This window comes from Suillus bovinus, assembly GCF_016758785.1.
Source record: "Suillus bovinus strain UH-Sbo-P2 chromosome Unknown EDB93scaffold_29, whole genome shotgun sequence".
Classification (NCBI taxonomy): domain Eukaryota; kingdom Fungi; phylum Basidiomycota; class Agaricomycetes; order Boletales; family Suillaceae; genus Suillus; species Suillus bovinus.
This window is the reverse complement of record NW_024542085.1, coordinates 292,119-311,258: the sequence shown is the minus strand read 5'-3', so window position 1 is coordinate 311,258 and position 19,140 is coordinate 292,119. Positions and strand designations below refer to the sequence as shown.

The 19,140-nt window shown below is 42.7% G+C and overlaps 5 protein-coding genes across 5 annotated transcripts; 1 reads left to right on the top strand and 4 right to left on the bottom strand.

Moving 5' to 3' along the window:
- Positions 1 to 284: 284 nt before the first annotated feature.
- EDB93DRAFT_1085466 (uncharacterized protein) lies at positions 285 to 838 on the bottom strand (the record flags this gene model as incomplete). The annotated part of the gene is made up of 2 exons (XM_041445913.1): positions 285 to 539; positions 587 to 838. Coding segments are annotated over 2 exons (507 nt in total), but the record flags the coding sequence as incomplete, so codon positions are not given.
- Positions 839 to 868: 30 nt separating this feature from the next.
- On the bottom strand, positions 869 to 1,297 carry EDB93DRAFT_1085458 (uncharacterized protein; the record flags this gene model as incomplete). The annotated part of the gene is made up of 1 exon (XM_041445912.1): positions 869 to 1,297. A coding segment is annotated over one exon (429 nt), but the record flags the coding sequence as incomplete, so codon positions are not given.
- Positions 1,298 to 5,090: 3,793 nt separating this feature from the next.
- On the top strand, positions 5,091 to 6,588 carry EDB93DRAFT_1240656 (kinase-like domain-containing protein; the record flags this gene model as incomplete). Its single annotated transcript, XM_041451788.1, has 4 exons — positions 5,091 to 5,160; positions 5,214 to 5,485; positions 5,542 to 6,019; positions 6,497 to 6,588. 4 exons carry the CDS (start codon positions 5,091 to 5,093, stop codon positions 6,586 to 6,588), a joined length of 912 nt encoding a protein of 303 aa, XP_041307581.1.
- Positions 6,589 to 11,773: 5,185 nt separating this feature from the next.
- Positions 11,774 to 13,140, bottom strand: EDB93DRAFT_1104138 (uncharacterized protein; the record flags this gene model as incomplete). Its single annotated transcript, XM_041447392.1, has 5 exons — positions 11,774 to 11,991; positions 12,018 to 12,049; positions 12,108 to 12,146; positions 12,413 to 12,688; positions 13,034 to 13,140. The coding sequence occupies 5 exons, from the start codon at positions 13,138 to 13,140 to the stop codon at positions 11,774 to 11,776; spliced, it is 672 nt and encodes a 223-aa protein (XP_041307580.1).
- Positions 13,141 to 13,876: 736 nt separating this feature from the next.
- On the bottom strand, positions 13,877 to 14,761 carry EDB93DRAFT_1250616 (uncharacterized protein; the record flags this gene model as incomplete). Its single annotated transcript, XM_041453039.1, has 2 exons — positions 13,877 to 14,430; positions 14,497 to 14,761. 2 exons carry the CDS (start codon positions 14,759 to 14,761, stop codon positions 13,877 to 13,879), a joined length of 819 nt encoding a protein of 272 aa, XP_041307579.1.
- Positions 14,762 to 19,140: the final 4,379 nt, after the last annotated feature.

Here is a 19,140-nt window from a genome sequence, read left to right as displayed (position 1 = left end):
GGAAGCAGTTGTGCTTACCACAACGGGCACCCACGAGCCCTCTCCAAGACTGTGTTCTACCTTTACACCATCAATAGTACTTCCACTGTGGATGAACTCGCAAGCTTTCACAACCTTTGCCATAATATATACTCATGCATTGGCCAATTGACTCTTCATGTCCCTTGTGAGCCCAAGGAAATTAAAGAAGCTTTTCAGCATAAAACAGTGAGGGCAGGGGCACAAACCCATATCCTTAATGGTTGCAATCAAAACCCTGTGGATTGGTGAGTGATTCAAACTTGTTAAACAGTCCAAAAAAATGTACTTTTCAGGATAATCAGCTGAATATGTAAATATTCAGGAAAGACTCTTTGCAGCACTCCATCAGCGCATTTTAAAATAACACCATGGCAATACACATGAAGAAAGTCCTTGTCCAACAAGATTTCCCAGCATGCATGAAATAATTCCCTGTGGTAGTGCGCATGAAGGGTTGCCATGCCAGTTTTAGAAATACAAAATAGATTACTTAAAACATCTTTGACACTGTCGGGAAGCTGACATTATCAGCAGGTAGACAATCATGTGGCATTTATTGACTTACTGAAGGTAGGAATGCTACAAGGTGATATGCTCCCAATTGTGGTTGCGATCGTGAGTATTTTGTCAGGTTTCCAAAATACATGTATAATGGCCAAGCTTTCGCTGTCCCAAAGTTCACCAGATGAGTAGCATCAGAAAAGAGCATCAGCCCTGCAATGGTGCATTCCAGTGAACATCCAGGTTTTTTTGGGAGCTTGTGAAGATCATTCTGAGCCTCCAGCCAGGCATCAGAGGTGTAGAGTTCATCAAATATCCGCTCTTCATGACCGTCTAAAGGATCTTTCTACAAACATTTGAAAGCGAGGAAATGGAATACTCTGGCTTGGACATCTGTGAATGCGATGCATATTACTTTCAAGTTGACGAGGGGACAATAATAGAATCCAGGGACAGTATAAGGCTGAGGGCCATCCTCCTTGGACTTTGTTGGAATGTTGATAGTGACACTAGTCTGAATCCAGTCATTGGGAACGACTATTTTTTTGCTAGCCTTGTCTCTATTCAGTTTTTGCAAACTCTGCCTCACAGAGAAGTTCTCAAGGTGCTGGCAGTCAAAATCCTGTACTAGTATGACATTTTTGACAAGGTGCGAGATTTTTGTTTTGGAAACTAGGTTGTTACCAGAATTCATCCAGGACATCAGATGATATATAGTCATATTATGGAAGGGGTAAGGTGGCGCAAAGATCTTTGGTGGAGAATCAGTGTCAGTGTCTTGGAGAACTGTCAGAGACGTTTTTGCAAGTAGTGAGGATGGAACAAATCAATCTGGCTCAAAGGAAGGCCGACGAGGGTATAGTCAGCAGAGTCCGAACAAGTTATAGGTGTTCTGGAGAGTGTTTCTCAGCATTAGAAGAACCCATTGAATTCTAGACAGGGCTGGAAGTGAAGTCAAACTTTGAACTGATGGAATCTCAGTGTTATGTAAATTCAAATCATCTTGCAAAGGCTCAATATCATCCAAAGGCCTTGGACATTGGTTTGAGAAGCTTGTGAGGTATAATTGGCTTCAGGCTTGGATGGTCCCTCACATTTCGGATGACTGAAATTCTCTAAGATTTAGTACATGTAAGCGGTTGAACTGGATGTTGCCACAACTTCATGGCATTGGAAAGTCAGCGACTTACTGATGCCAATAGTATGGAGACAATAGTCGGTGTGTTCTATCCTAAATTGGGTCGAAAATAATGTAAGTCACCACATGTTCAATAACTGACAACACTGACACATGGTCATGAGCCTTTTGGATGCAGCAGGATGGCACGATGATAGTCTTCAAAATGATAAGTTGTGATTGCACTTGGTGTTCTGAACTCATGGTGTCTTGCCACTTATGAATGAACACACTTTTTGTTCAAAAGGCATGATGGTGGAAAAAAAAGAATAAAACATAGTTTCCAAGCCAGTCACAGCCTCATGCATGTGAAATTCATGATGAGCATCATCATTTTTCGGCAGTGTCAGCAGCTGCTCGAGAACATTGCTGGCAATCATGGTAAAATATGATCTTTAAGTTTCTACAAAAGGTAAAGACATCATAGAATTGTTGGAGCATGTGTGGGACTGGTGAAGACACTTGAGACTGTAAAAGATATTTCTACAACCACCTCAAGCAATAATGCACTTGCAAAGTACCACAGTACATCCTTGTGGTGGCTCGGATGCTAAAGGAACAGTATGCAGATCAGAAATAGTTCTCACTTTATTTTTTTTGAGACAAAGAGAAAGTTTTCCATCATACAAATGCATTGGCAGGACAGGACACACCATGCTGGCAGGATAGATACTTGAAATCCTGGTATAGAATGTAACTTCTCATCAATTATTGTTACGACTTGGATGGTATCTGTTGGCGACGCTCAAACAGAGCGTGTGTCGTCAACGGTCGAGGATGTCCTTGGGCTAGCCCAAGGTTAGGGGTCTTACTTGGCGAGGCTTCGGCAAGTAAGATTTGACTCCTATGTCCGAATCGGGTAGCTTACGTCAAGCAGATGCTAGACGATGAGCTGTATCTGCCAAGACTTATGATACCCGAAGGTTAATCGTAAGATCATCGTTAATTAGAAGGACGGAAGTCCGACTAGTTAACAGGGGCTTTGCTCGTCGACGAAGTCGATGAGTAAAGATCGAGACTAAGGACTTATCCGCGAAGAGCAGATAAGAAGATAGAATATAGACTGCTGGCTAGGCAGAAAGGATTACTCTGGTGAGAGTAGGAGGTCAAGAACCAAGTAGATTCAAGTTAGGGAATATGTTACATGGTAGCGAGTTTATATAGAGGACAGGAAGCATATTAGTGGATGATAACTCGTACTACCAAGAGAAGTAAACGGTAAAGGGAATAACCATAAAAGGAAGGCACGTTCGAGGTGAGACACGGGTGAATCCTGAACGTGCGGATAAGAAAGTGAGTCAGAGGTCAGAATAAGAAGTGAAACACGCAGGGGCACGATCGTGCAACTGCGGAGCTAAATATAAGTAACATGTGCGACTGCGCACTGAGTCAGAGATCAAGAAAGGGAAAGGGGCAAAGGGGATGCGTCGTGCATCATATCATAGGTTACTGTCCAGACAGTAAGGGCAAAGGGACTGTCTACAGGATCAGTCAGGTGGTGGAACGGAGCACGGGTATGCTTCATCAGCGAAAGGATCCAGCCAGATGTACTGGCTCTGCTGAAGCGACAGGTAGAGGGCGAATGGAAATGCGAGGATGACAAGGATAACAAGGGTGAGGTTGGGGTAAGGGTATGATGCGAGGGCTGATACCAGAAGGATGAGGAGAAAAATGGTAGGGGCCCAAGCGTCTAGATGTTCTTGTAACAATTATTCATGTCACAAGGAAGAGAAACATCAGAAGCTATGAGAATTCCGGCTGCAGATGTATTTGAACACAAAACGAGAATGAAGAATGAATGATGGCCATTCCATGTACTTGTAAAATTGGATAAGGCATGTGTACTGACTTCTAATGAATATCTGATTGAGACCAGCAGGGCCAGACAGCCTTGAACCACAAAACAGACCTAGAAAGCCATTGCCTAAATGTGATAGGCTGGAGCAGATGCTTCTGCAGGGCCAGACAGCCTTCAACCACAAAATGGAACCAGAATGCCATTGGCTAAATGTGATACACTGGAGGAAATGCTCCTGCAGGGCCAGATGGCCTTTAACCACAAAACGGAGCCAGAAAACTATTGCCTAAATGTGATATGCCATGTTACGACTGGGATAGTTCTTCTGTCAATGGTCAAAGATAGACCAGTCTTGTTGACAATTCTTTAGACCTCCTAGTACAAGGAGGGTTCTGGTTCAAGGGTTCTCACTAGACGAGCGCAGCGGCTTCTATCTAGAATCAGCGGCGAGTGGTTTTAGCACTTCTGCCTATCAAGAGTTCAGGCTAAGACAGTGAGTGACTGTCTTAGAATCAGATATCAGACTATAAGGGTGGAGACCTTATAGAAGAGGATTCAAGGGAAAACCCAGTAGATTAAGTTAAAGAATACTACTGTTGTACATGGGGTTTATATAGGTACAAAGGAGTGGCGCAGCCACATCAAGAAAGGTGACAAGATAGGGAAATAGTACAACCTATCAAGATAACAAGAATAGGTGAAACAACCATGCGGCACATGATAGTAGTTAGGTTACAATCAAGAAGAAAGGAAGTGCAGACAGCCCGCTTGATAAGAGAATAGCTGAGTCTAGAGGAGTCTAGAGTCGGTGCTATGGTTACAAGAAAGGAAAAATAAGTAGGGTTAAATGTTATTGTAACATGCCAGAGCAAATGCTCCTGCAGGGCCAGACAGCCTTTAACCACAAAACGGAGCCAGAACACCATTGCCTAAATGTGATAGGCTGGAGCAGATGCTCCTGTAGGGCCAGACAGCTTTAAACCACAAACTAGAGCCAGCATAGGTGTGAGATGCATAAGCAGAAGCTTCTGCAAGGCCAGACAGCCTGAATCCCAACATCTAATGTAGGCAGGGAACCGGAGATCATTGAAGATCAAGAATAAGAGTTTTTGTCTGTGTTGTCATTGTTGTAATTGTTTAGAGCTCCACTTCATTATGTCAGCGCAAATATCCGAGTCCATATCTGGAATCATTAAGGTTATATAATTACTTCTTGAACATCAGTAGTAATAGTGACTTAGTAGCCGTGATGCGGCTCAAATCTTGCTGACTGTCATAGAAAGTAGGCAGCTGTAGTAGTGCCATGGCTCGGCTATGGTCCGCTCTGGTTCGGTATTCACCGGTTTGCAAGAAGTTCGGCAATCACTCTGAGCCAAGCCACTGATTACTGACTTGGTCCGACTTGTTGGCCATGTGAATCAGTTTCAACCAAAAATGTATGAACCTCGGCTTGAACTGCTCTAAGCTGGCTTAAACCAGTTCAGGCTGAAATGCAAATGCGGCGGTTGGGTGGCACAGAGCTTTTCTTGTTGCCTCTCAGACTCTCAGTTGGTTGAATTCACATTTTTTTCTACTTAGGCTATTGTATACACTATGGATAAGGTCCCCATTCGAGTTGATGGAAGATTTAGGCTGGGAGACATTTTGGGGTCTGGCTCATATGGTATGTCATTCCAATATTACTGACTACATGTTCAACATTTGGACCCCATTTAGCTGTCGTGTATCGTGCATGGAATATCATCAAGGATGATGCAGTTGCCATCAAACTTGAACCCGTCAACCACTCATCTTCTGTGCAGCGTGAATACCGCGTTTTGAAAAACCTTGAGGGTGGTGTTGGGATTCCCCATGCCCTTTGGTTCAGTAGGGAGTCGACATATCACGCTCTGGTCCTCAACCTCCTTGGGCCATCACTGCACCATATCTTCCTCACTCACAACCGAAAATTCAGCCTGGACACTGTTGTGAATCTAGGAGACCAGCTGGTCAGTCGGTGTGTGGGTTGTCATTGTATGTGCAGATCGCTAACCCCTTTTCCCAGTTCTTGTGTCTCGAATATATTCACTCGCATAACTATATCCATGGTGATATCAAACCACAGAATGTTGTGGTGGGTCTTGGCGATTTGAAGTACACCGCCTTCATTATCGATTTTGGTACCACAAAGGAATTCTGGAATACATCGACTGGAGTCCATATACCATTTCGCCAAGGTCAATGTCTTACCGGCACTCCTGCGTTTGCATCAATCAACGATCATTTGGGAGTTGAACTGGGTTGTCGTGATGATCTTGAGTCACTCACATATATGTTAATATACTGTTTGCAGGGCTCTCTTCCTTGGTTAACCAGTGACCAAGAGAAGCTTTCCAGCTCTTCCATACTCGAGCGTAAAGTAAACACTACTATTGAAGTTTTATGTCACAGAATTCCTGTCGAGTTTGCAACAATTCTTATTTACACGTGCGCCCTCACATTCTCAGAGGACCCCGACTACAACCACATCCGTTCATTGCTTTGTGTACTTCATTCCACATTGCCTGCTCCAGCAAGTGCGCAGCTGGATTTTGGCCAGCCTGATGTACCTGTCACACATCCCCTTCCATCATCCAATGGACCCTGGGCAATTGAGGCAGTGCCTCCATGCCCCCTGCTTCATAGATCGTCTCGTGTGTCAGTAGTCCGTTTTATCTCCCCACTTTTGAACTGACATTATCGCAAGTTTATGCCCACATAATAACATCTCCCCATTGCGTGCAACTGCTTTAACTCCAGCAGTTGAAAAAAGATTTAGTTCCTATATCATGACACTGTTGCATAGTATTACTTATTATTTGTACATACAATTGTATATGCATACTATGATTCATAGTAGCGGCAGGATTGAGTCTATTACTAATATCAACCTGATTTCTTGAACTCCCACGCAGTGCCTTCTTATCTTTCAACATGCTCCAGGCTGCAGCAATGAGACAACTTTCTGAAGAGTAATCCAGCCTTACAATGGAGATCTGATTTTCGATTCCCTCGATCATTCAGCTACATGGTCACCCACGGGCTACAGTCACCCATGGTCACCCAAAGTTGAAAGGGCTGTCTGCATGAGGACCTTTGCCCAATGTGCCGTCTATTTCATTGTGATCTAGAGAGCCTCTGGGCCCTCTGAAGTCTGGAGTGTCAAGTTGGAGTCAATTCCCTCCAGTATCTACTATCTCAAAATTGTGTAAGTTTTTTTCACCCCTCAGTGTCAAATGAGATCTGACTTGCGTAAAGCATTAAAACATCGAGGCTCTAGCAACTTCGCTAGCAATACCTTTGGCTTGTTGTAACTTGCGACTCATGATAACCGTCCTTTGGGTTTTTTCATCAGGGACTTGTGATCACTGCACATTGGCATGTTCTGGGGTTTCCCCAGACAAAGATTTGTATAGACAGGTAATTCTGTCATCAGATCATCTTCACCACCACCACCACCACCACCACCATGCCTCCTTGACAGAAGAACACTTCCTGGGTTGCTCCCAGAGCCACTGCTGCTGCTTCCATTACTGCTGCTCCCATTACTGCTACTCCTGTTGCTGCTATTCCCACTGCCGCTCCTGTTGCTGCCACTCCCGCTACTGCTACTCCTGCTGCTGCTCCCATTGCTACTATAATGAATACGACCATGCTTCAAAATCCTCCAAGACGTCATCAGCCTCCTGTCAGATTCAGAGACAATGGTGCAGGTCCAAGTTGCACTGCAGATGAAGGGGAATCATTCCACTTTGAGAACATCTCCGGGGATGAGGAAGATGAAGTGGCCAACCCTCCTGTACTCACAGTTACGCCCGTTGCGGGCCCTACCCCACTCCAGACTGCAATGAATACTGCTAGAACTGACCCTCTGGCCACTGGTAGCCGAGCAAAACCACCTAAATCCTCTGCCGACATTTATTTCTTCTTCAGACAGGACCCTGTCACTCAGTCTAGGATCTGCAAAGCCTGCAAGTGAGTATTGTGTCTGCAGTCCATTGTTTTGTTCTTTCTAACATCATTTGCAAGAGAAATTCACGCTCGTGATGATGCTCACACTGTTGTATCATACCGTCCTACTACAGGCACTACAGGTCATCGTGCACATGCATTCAATGAGCATACCAACATTTACTTGGAAGAGGCCAATCATCAGCACTGGCATGTCCATACTTCATCGCGTTTGAAGACATTTTTGGATGATGGCTGGACAATCGCGACTTTGCATCAAAGGCTGAAGGATCCAGCTTACACGTTGGACTCACTCAGTACTCCCCCTACTCCTAGCTCACTCCCTGGAACCAGCTTGTCAGCTCCAGATGATGTACTGCCTGATTTTACTCTGGATGAAATGCACAAACAGATTGTGAAATTTATCGTTGCTGACAATCAGGTGAGTTGATGTGCACTTTCTATGCACTATGGTTAGTAATTGTCTTCAGGCAATTAGCATTATCGAATGCCCAGAATTTCGCCACCTGACCCATCTTCTGCGGCCATCGCTAAATGAGACCGATCTCTTTCATCAAACCAAAGTTCATGAATTGGTCATCGACACTTTCCACGAGTACTTCAATGCTTTGAAGAAGGATCTTGCGGTAGGTCTACAGTTGTTGAGAGCCCCACAAAACATCTTATATCCTTCAGGCTGCCCTGGGAAAGGTCTCATTCACATCTGACCTCTGGTCAGATTCTAACCTTTGCCCGTTCATGGCTGTTACTGCCCACTGGATCGCTAGGGCAGACCATAGTTCAGTCCTCATCTTGAACACAGCATTAATAGCCTTCCATCATGTCCCAGGAAGTCACACTGGAGAATTACTAGCGACAGTAATATTGCATTTTCTGGATTGGGCTGGCGTGACCAAGAAGGTTAGCATTTAATTGTACCATGTAACATACTCTAACTTTGTTTAGACTGGTCATTTTACCTTGGACAATGCCTCCAACAACCAGGTTGCCATGCAAGAGCTTTCGCAAAAACTCGAGTCCTGTGGGATTGATTTCCCTGCCGTCAACCGCAGAATCCCATGCTTCCCCCACATCATTAATATATGTGTGAAGCACATCATTGATGATTACCATACAGCTGACTTTTTGCTTGTGGCCGACCATTGGGCAATTGGCAATCGCACTATTATCAAAGCGGAGTATGTCAAAGCTGTGACAGGGAAAGCTATCGGCAGAGCTAGGGACGTTGTGTGCATGCTTCGCGCATCTAACCAGCGATGCAATTCTTTCAGGGACACCATCGTCACAGGTAACGAGAAGGAGTGGTTCCAAGATGACATGGGTGAGAAACTACAGCTCCCCATTGTCGAACTCCTGCTTGATGAGGCAACTCATTGGGACTCAGTCTATATCATGCTCAACTGTTTGCGAACCCTTCGCCAGGTAAGGCATCACCCACTTAACATCTGCCATGACTAATAGTTGCCCAGGCAATAGATCTATTCTTCGACTCTCCCACTCAATACTCCATCAGCAAATTCAAATTGAGTTCGATGGAGTGGCAGTTCCTACAGGATGTTGAAATAATCCTAGAGGTCAGTTTCAATATATTCGAAATTTATGTTTCATCTCATCATGTTATATTAGGCGCCCCATGCTGCTCAACAATGCATGTCAGGCAAACGCACTCCCAAGTTGAGTGGGGCATTTCCAGCGTTCAAAACATTGATTGAGCGCTGGAAGCTCTTGGCCCAGGTTTGATGTGGGTTGACAAGTATGACGAGAGGATGGGCACCACAAATGCCTATGCAGTCGCTATGTGTGAGTCCGTCAGTATCTTCTAGTAATGTATAGTTGCTCACGATTGCATCTATAGTCGTTGATCCTGTGATCCGAATGTCGTGGGTTTGGAGTCGTTGGGAGGAACAAATGATTAAGGATGTAGAGAAGCATATAATAAATCTGGTACGTTTATCAGACCAATAGCCATGTAACTTCGAAGTTCAAACTGATATTATCTACATGGAGATGCATCAAAAGCGAGCTGAAAATGGCTCAGCATATGTAGAGTCTCTAGCCAATGAAGTAGCACTTCAACAACAACCACGCACGCTAGGCTCATGCCTTTATGGGCTATCTGATGTCAACATCCTGCTGCATCACGGCAGCAGTGCACAAACAGTTGAGCAAGAGTTCAAGGCCTACATCATGGCTAATCTCAGCCCCAAGACAATAGACATACTTGCATTCTGGGAGGTGAGTGTCCTGTATCTTCACAAGTTATACCTTTTGTCGTTGACCATGAGCTGTTAACCAGGTCTCAGAGACCTCATTTCCGACCATTTATAGCATTGCAATGGACTATTTTCCAATACAAGCCTCTGCTGTTCCATGCGAGCAAGTTTTTTTTTGTCTAGTAGCGAAACCGACACGAAGAAACGTAATCGCACGACCCCAGTCCTGATGGAGGCTCTGCAGGTGGTAAAGTTTCTCCTGAAAAAGAGTGACTTAACTTTACCAAAGGTTGGGTGGCATCACAGAAGGATATGGAGTACAAGATGTTGGATGAAAGAGAGGAGTCTAACAATCTTTTGACATTATCTAGCAGTGGGATTACAGGTGACATATGCAACACTCTTCTCAGAGCTATTGCAGAGGAGGAGTGTGACGACATCGATGATGCTCCTACTACCTACGACTTGTGATGTTTGCTTTCCCTACTCATTTTTTGTTTCTTGTTTACCCTACCTCCACTTGTTCTGGCTGCCTGACATCTTGCAATGCTTCTGTTGCCGTATTATGTTTTCAATTGCGAACTTGTTCATTCATTCTTCCTTGACAGTCTGCTTTTCACTTTGACCTGTTCAGAGTCTCCCCTTGAGTCGTCAACTACTCCTACACCTGTACTGACAAATAATAGCTGATCTAGTTTTGCAGTGAAAGAGACATCTACACCACTGTGCCCAACCCATCCTCACCCCCCCTCCAATGAACAAAAGCACAACCGTTGTTCATACATTCTTTATTTCAGGCTAAATGTGGCACTGACTTAGCTTCAGCACTGGCATGGAATCACCCAATATTGGTTGGCCGAGATGGTCCAGTAAGTAATGTTACTCTTCTTCACCATACAATTCTCATGTACCATCGTAGCATCATTTCCACTTGCACGGGTGGGTGTCACTTGTTATATCAATTTGGACTCTCACTCATGTATCGCACAGCACGTTCTTCTGGGTTCATATCCCAGTCAGCCTTGAGCATACATGTATTCCTCGACAGGCCGAGTGCTCCGTAAGTACCTTTCCATTTATATGATCCTTAATATTATTACTCTAGGTATGCACACATCTTGTTGTACCTCTGCACCTCTCTCCACTTCAGAACACCCAGCCATCATTCCTAGAGCCGTTCAACTGGTGTCCTCATCATGGGCACTGTAGGCCTGGTCGGCCATAGGTTGATCATGCTAGGTGTGGGGTTTGCCCCTAGGTTGGTCATGCCAGGTGTGGATTCATCCCCACCGGGCTCTAGGTTGATCATGTCAGGTGTGGGGTGATTCCCACCCGGCTCTAGGTTGATCATGCTAGGTGTGGGGTTTGCCCCTAGGTTGGTCATGCCAGGTGTGGATTCATCCCCACCAGGCTCTGAGTTGATCATGCCAGGTGTGGGGTGATTCCAACCCGCCCTAGGTTGATCATGCCAGGTGTGGGGTGATTCCCACCTGGCTCTAGGTTGATCATGCCTGGTGTGGGGTAATTCCAACCTGCCCTAGGTTGATCATGCCGGGTGTAGGGTGAGACCTACCCAGCCCTAGGTTGATCATGCTAGGTGTGGGGTGATTCCAACCCGCCCTAGGTTGATCATGCCAGGTGTGGTATTCCCACCCAGCTCTAGGTTGATCATGCCGGGTGTAGGGTGAGACCTACCCGGCAAGACTCCAGGCACTACTCGAGCTTTGTGACAAAGCCAATTATCTTGGTTTGGAGGAGCTGCAACAATGAGATATGCAGTGGGCGCAGTATGGTGATCTATGCATGCGCTGGAAGCATGAGCAGCGCAGCTTCCATCCACTCCCTACATACTGTCCAGGAAAACAGCAAACCACACAAAATAGGCTGTTCATCTTTGTTCAAGCGGGAAATCAACGTGACCTCCATGCACTAAACACAGCAGGAGTAGAGGAGAAACCCAAGAAAAAATGATAATGTTTTTGTGTTAAAGTCTCACTGGCACAATTGTGTAGTAGCGTGACTAGACAGATATCAGATGTTGATGAATCTTCTCTAATGCACACAGCTCTCCCTTCAACAGCCTGCTTCTAATCCTGCCTCCCATCGCGACCCAACATCCTCAACAACCAACATCGCCACTTCGATCTCCACGGCATCTGACCTCCTCTTTCCCCTCCTCTCTCCCTTGCTCTTTCCCCTCCTCTCCCCCCTACTCTTTCTCCTGCTCTCTCCCCTACTCTCGCCCTTCCTCTTCCCCCTCTCTGTTTTGCGGCTTGTCTTTCGGCTCTGCACTGTCCCTCAGTTGTCTGTATAGTACGTTGCTCTCGCAATTTTCGCGCACGAGCAGCACTGCCATATAACTAATGTTCACTTTAGTGTTTGATCGAACATCAATCGGACCACATACATTATCTTGGGGACCCATAGGTGCTTGACTAGTTTTGCACTGATTGTAGATCTGGTAGTAGTAGGGCGCTATGATAGCTACTTTCCTTATTGGCTGTGAAGTCTTTGAATATTGTTCTAATCTATTTTTTTTAACTTATTATTGGTTGCCACTTGCTCATGCAGACTACATTTCACATGCATCACTCAAATATCATACTTTTCCTACTACAAAATCTTCAAACTACTACATCTATTCACACTTGTGACTTTGTGTCGTCCGCTACCGCCGCGGAGTTTCAATTTTTTCATATTCCTCCAACACACCGAACTGTGCCTTGACTTGGACATTGAAGTCTATCCTCCCTCACTACCACACCTCTAAGTTCAGTTTCTCTTGTGGTGCTCTGGCTACTTTGGACCGCAACCTCCTTGGTAACTGTGGCTCGATCATGGGTTGGATCGGTGCTCATGCTACCCATGGTATCTCTGAGACAGTGAGACCCATGTCCCTCATCACTTCTCCAGCAAGATCTCTCACTATAATGCTTGGGTAGGGCCTCACATGGGTAGAGAGTGCCCGAGTACCCACCTGGGTGGAACCTGTGGGTAGCGTGTGGGTCACTCAGTCATTGAGTCGTCTGCCAGTGGTGTGTACAGCAATGTTTCTTTTTGGCTTTAGGATTAATGTCAATACTATTTTGCAGAGAGAACGCTCGAAATATGACCTTAATGGCTCTGATGACGAGTCTTTACACAATCTGCCCTCATTGGACTCGCTCGAAACTTATCTCAATTCTCCGCGTGTCTCCAGGCCTGAAATCATCAGTATCGGCAGAGTTCTGAAGTATTGGGAGAATGCTCATGCTACGAGACCCCGTCTGGCTCATTGAGATGTTGCAGAGTTCAATAGCGACTAACACTACTAAGTGTCTTTGTACTACTCACCCAATGCTAAGATATATCATGTACCCGCGGGTGACCCGCACACCCTCAGGTACAACCTGTGAGTCAACCCATGCCCGTACCACTTGACCCGGGATGGATATGGGCATGACTCTATTGACCCATAGTCATTGTATTAGGAGCTGGTTTGAGCTGACTTGAAGACCGTAAATGCAGCTCCATTGACCGGACCGGGCTACTAATTACATAAGTCATAACTACATACATGGCTTGGCTACCCACAGCTCCGCCCACGGCTAAAGCCGGTCATAAGCCGGAACCGCAGCAACACTAAGCTACAGGGATGGCATGGAACATTTGGGTGAGTCGGTGATAGGCATAAATACTTCAGGAGACATGATATCTGTTACTGATGAGCACTAACTACCAAAGGACAGCCAAGAGTTTGATCGAGATGTGGCAACTATGACAGAAGATAACATTGGGGGTATTGAGTCAGTTGAAGGGATCAAAAGTATACTAGGGGCAGGAGTACTGCAGAGCGGAGATTGAAGAAGCTGCACAGGTTGTTCCATGGTTCTTGCCTTTTGCCTTTCTCCTTTCTCCTTCTTGCCACTCAACTACATGCAGCAGCTTGAGCAGTAAATCAGATCATGCAGAGTTATCAGTACACTCCATAGGAAGGATGGGTGACAATAATATTAAATTATATATTATTGATGACGGTCATAGTCTAACCCAGATTTCCAAAGTAATGTTATAATACTGATGACTATTACCACTATTCTCAAACACTAAACAGTCAGGCTAGATAGTAAAAGTTATTCATCAAACTAAGGTACACTTGACATGGAGTCATACAGTCATACAAAAAGGAGTAATCAACTAGCTGCATAGCTGCATCAGCCTTGTATGAGTGAGATCCTTGTACTCATTCCATTGTGCCAACAAGGATGGGTCAGCAGTGATTGCCTCAAGATGCTCTAGCAGTCTATGGTAAAGTTCAGTATATACGTCACCAGCAAATTCAATATCAATAAACCATCCAGTCGCAAACTCCTGCAATGCACACTTAAGAGCAACTGCAGCTGCACAGAATATACTGTCCAGATCAGTGAGGTACTTGTAGAGGCTGAGTTCCATGATAGCGTCTAGAACGACATGCCATAGTACTTCATTTTCAAGGAAGTATGAGATGCCAGACTCATCCATGCCAAATGTAAATTTCGGTGGAAAAGTCCATTTGCTAAGAAGCTCTGCAATCTTGTATATCTTGAATTCAACCTCACTGACCATCAACTGTGCCCCAGGACATAGATGGAATAGTGCTATATTGGTGCACACAATTTTCTTTAACATATGTATGATGAGTTTGTATGGATTAGATAGTATCATGTAAAGTGTTGAAGAATTTGCGAGAGACCAGTCATTTGCAAATGCTGTGGGCACATAACCAAAGCATCAGACACCGTGTTTGGTAAAGCTTTGGGTGTGTACTGGCTTACCTGGATAAATATAGTGCTTTGTAGCTGACTCTTGAAACTTCTGTTGAACTATTACCTTTCTGGCTGACAAGGTCAATATAGATTGTGCATTTACTGCATGTTCCTTGACTGGTTTTATGGCATAAGTAATGATTTTCTTGTGTTTGCGGTTTGTTGGGTTGTATGGAAGCTCCACTCTGTTGGGCATGACAATGGGCTGGATGAATGGGACCAAGTCAGGGAGTGCAGATGAAGAGGACGAAGCAATGGGCTGAGGAGGAATCATGGATGGTTTGGGGTTTATGTGCAAAGACGGTAATGTCGAGACCACTACCTGTCATGAGTACCTTTAACAAACCATTATTCTTTTCTAAATCTTCCTAAGCGTCAATATACAGCGCCTAAATCAAACCCTAACCCTATCTTGAAAACGTCTATCATTCCCGAAATACCTTTAGCGCCCACGACACGTGTCTTTGATGTGACTGATGAAGAAGACGAGTTCTTTGATTGTGAATAGATTAGATTAGATACGATAAGATAAGATATGGTCACGTGATACTTCTTTCATATTCTATGACATTCTATGGTACGATTCCCTTTTCCTTTTTATGATTGGCTAGTAGTTATATCTCAGTTTCAATCTCCGTTTCAATAGTTGTATATAGGTAGCATGTCTTGGTCGATAGTTCTTTAGTTCAAACCTTTTGTATCTACAACTGTAGCAATCCAAGACGTACCTGCTCCTCTTTTCATCGTTGTGATAACCTTAGTCCGAGTCCTAGTCTCTGCCCAGCGTTAATTCGTTATTGGGTTGTGACACTACCTGAGAGTACATCAACAATCAATGATGTACCAAAGGTAAATTATAATGACTTATGATTTTGGCCCTCTTTGGTAGTTGAGATTCAAAGTGCTCCATCTGTATGCCATCTGATTTGCAGCGTGATTTTTTGGTGTGATACCTCTTTGCATTTGGCTTGACCTTTTGAGCCAGTGCAGTTGCATCTCTGACTTTGTAGATACCTTCTCTACAAGGTTTGTCATGACAGTCGGTATCAACTGGTAATAGTGTGTTATTATCTATAGACAACACTAGCTCAGGGAACTCTGGAAAGAAAGAGCTGATTTGATCAGGCAGTGGATGATATGGTGCTAAATGACTGTGATGAGGTTCTGAGTTATAGTAAGACTATAGCAGTGTTGTCAGATGTAGAGGTATGTATGAGTCATCAACATTGGAAACAATTATATCCAAAAGCCAGAAATGTGATGCTATCTCAATGGGGTAACATACAGATGTGTGGTAATCATCTGGAGATAAGTACCTTGGACTGTTGGAGAACAAGAGGTCTAAAGGATCAGAAATTAGATAGAAAAGTAGAATGGAGATCAGATCAGAATGAGTCTGGATGTATAATAAGCCAGGACTACCTTCAGAAGAGGTTAAGATGATAGTATAGATGTTAGAATAGCTTGCAGGGCTCCAGACATCCTAGGATATGAGGACAAGATGTAAATTGAATGTTATGTCAGATGATGAGATCTAAGTTTCAGTATGACTGTATGTAAGATGGACTTCAGATCAGTGGGCTGAATTATAGATTGGAAATGAATATGAATCAGATTAGAGATCTGAGATCCAGACAATAGGTCTGAAATATACAGGATATGTATTAAGGTTGTACTCTTGTATTAACAGATCTGATAGGGCTTCAGCCTCAGCTCATATGCTACACCCTGTTCCCAAGTACTGCCCCTTATTTCAGAAAGGCAAGTATAATGTGTCCAGAGGGTCAGACAAGTATTGTATCAATATCTGAAGATCTTCCAGATATCGGAAACACGTATAAGACTAATCCAGACACTTCTGGACTTAGAAAACAATAGAGTATGGACTATTTGGAGATGGAGTCAGAGATATAGACTATAGGATACAATCCTTAAGTCTTGGAGTATGACAAGAGTTTAACTAGACTTAAGTCCGGAGGACAGGAAGAGGACAAACTAAGATGATATTCAAACTGAGGTACTATAGGGCATATACAAGAGTTTATATACTAGAGGACTATCCAAGGCTATGCACAAAGTATAAGCAAAGTTTATTACAAGTCAAACACAAGTTGGAAATTAGCACAGGTTAACAGATCATAGAGCATAGCCAGAAGTAAGTATAACTGAGATACTAGGAACAAGGAATACTGAATAAAGAAATAGGCTGTGGTTTAACATTATATGAACAGGAAATGAATAAAGAAGCTTATTGTATATCGGTTCGGAAGCAGATCTGTACATCAGATCAGATCAGATCTAGGCTCCAAGGTCTGGGTGAGAAGCATGGATATATGGGATATGATAATATGACAGATCCAAAGGATTTTGGTCTCAGCTCATATGCTATATCCCTTTCCTAAATACTACTCCTTATTTCAAAAAGCTAAGGATAACATGTTTAAAGGGTTGGATGGGCATCTAGTAGTATCTGAAGGACTCCTGACTATTATAGTCAGATGTAGAAGATTACTGATATCAAAAGTGCATATAAAGGCTAATCTGGATGAAGTTCAAACTAGAAACTAACAGAAAGTAGACTATATAAAGATAGAGCCAGAGGTATAAACTATAAAAATTAATTCTAAGTCTTGGAGGGTAATAAGAATTAGTTAGACTCAAGTCCGGAGGGCAGAAAGAAAACAATTTAAGTTAATATTTGACCTGAGGTACTATAGGACATATATATGAGTTTATATACTAAATGACTATTGGAAAGATCAGTAAGCAAAGATCTGAGACTATGTACAAAATATATGCAAAGTCTATCAATAATAAGCAATGCTCACCAATCATGAATCAGAAATTAAACATAAATTAATAGATCAGTCAAAGTAGTAGAAGTAAGAATAACCAAGAAGCCAAAGGTAAGAAATACCATATATAGAATAGAGTTGTGTTAGAGTTATATGAACAGGAAATGAAATTCAAAGCTGATAAGATCTGTGGAATGAAAGACAGATTTGTCTGATGGATCTATATTAAATCTAGGGTCTGATGTTTAGATGAGAAGCATAGATATATAGGATATGGCATGTCTATAAAACTTACTATCAAGTCCATGCAATAATAGAAACCCAAATAATAATCTACTTGAACATCATTGAATATTTGATTTACTAACATTAGTTAGTTATGATTTTTGAGTGTCTAAAAGGAGACCTACTGTATAACAGGCATTGTGGTTGAGAATAGTGTACTTCAGAGGTTTGACAACAGAACAATTCATCATATTAATTAATGTTTGTCTTACATTAACAAAAGCAATGCTATCCTATAATATACCATAACATAACATAGAATTAGTAAAATAGTTTTGTATATAAGGTCCATTATTAAAGTGCATGTATTATAGCATATACTGGACTTGTCATTATTTTACACTTGAAGGAAAACAGATAGAAAAAAGTATTTGATTTGATTTACAACTTCATGTATGATTATCACAACCCAATAATGAATAAACACTAGGGCAGAGACTAGGACTCAAACAAAGGTTATCACAACAAAAGGATAAGGAGCAGGGACATCTTGGATTGCTACAGTGTAGATACAAGAGGTTTGAACTAAGAAACTATCAACCAAGATGTGCTACCTATATACAACTATTGAAACTGAGACTGAAACTGGGATACAACTACTAGCCAATCATAAAATAGAAAAGGGAATTGTACCATAGAACATCATAGAATATTAAAGAAGCATCACGTGACCATATCTTATCTTATCGTATCTAATCTAATTTAATCACAATCAAAGAACTTGTCTTCTTCATCAGTCACATCGAAGACATGTGTCGTGGGCGCTAAAGGTATTTCGGGAATGGTAGACGCTTTCAGGGTAGGGTTAGGGTTTATCTTAGGCGCTGTGTATTGACATTTAGGAAGATTTAGGAAAGAATAATGGTTTGTTAAAGGTACTCGTGACAATGATACACATTTAAGAAAAAGTGACTACTGTAACAAGCAATCAAGTACTAAATAGTACCACCTACATGCAAACTTGTTATGTCATTATGGTTAATGAAATCAAAATCACAAGATATAAGTTTCATGAAATAAATATCATGACTTATATACAAGAGGAAGCTTGACAATTTAATTAAACTCCTATAGCATTGTTTTTTGGGTCATTTTCTACTAAGACTGTGGGGCATGCCAGAGTGATAGAAATTATGACTCATCCTAATCATACATATCACCATTGCTAGACTTGTAATTATGTGCAAAAAACACCATACTGGTTCTATTTTCTATAAAGATACTGAGAAATATTACAACTCTCTGGCTGGGCCTCAAATTAATGTTTCTGATAGAGGAGACACCTATCACCATCTTAGAGTCTGCTTTACAAAACTGAATATTTCATAACAACATTTCTTTATTCTATATCATGGTTCTTACTTAGCACTATTGTTACTACATGAACCTACATGATCTCAACTTGAAGTGTATGTACCTTATAGTATAAAACAATAAACTACTGCCATAGGAGAGTTTAAAGAAATTTAATACTGTCCTAGTAATTCCTTGCATTTCCAAGAATAAATTAGATTACCCTAAACTACCTATATATTTTCTCTATTATTTAGACTTTGATTCAAGTAATGATTAG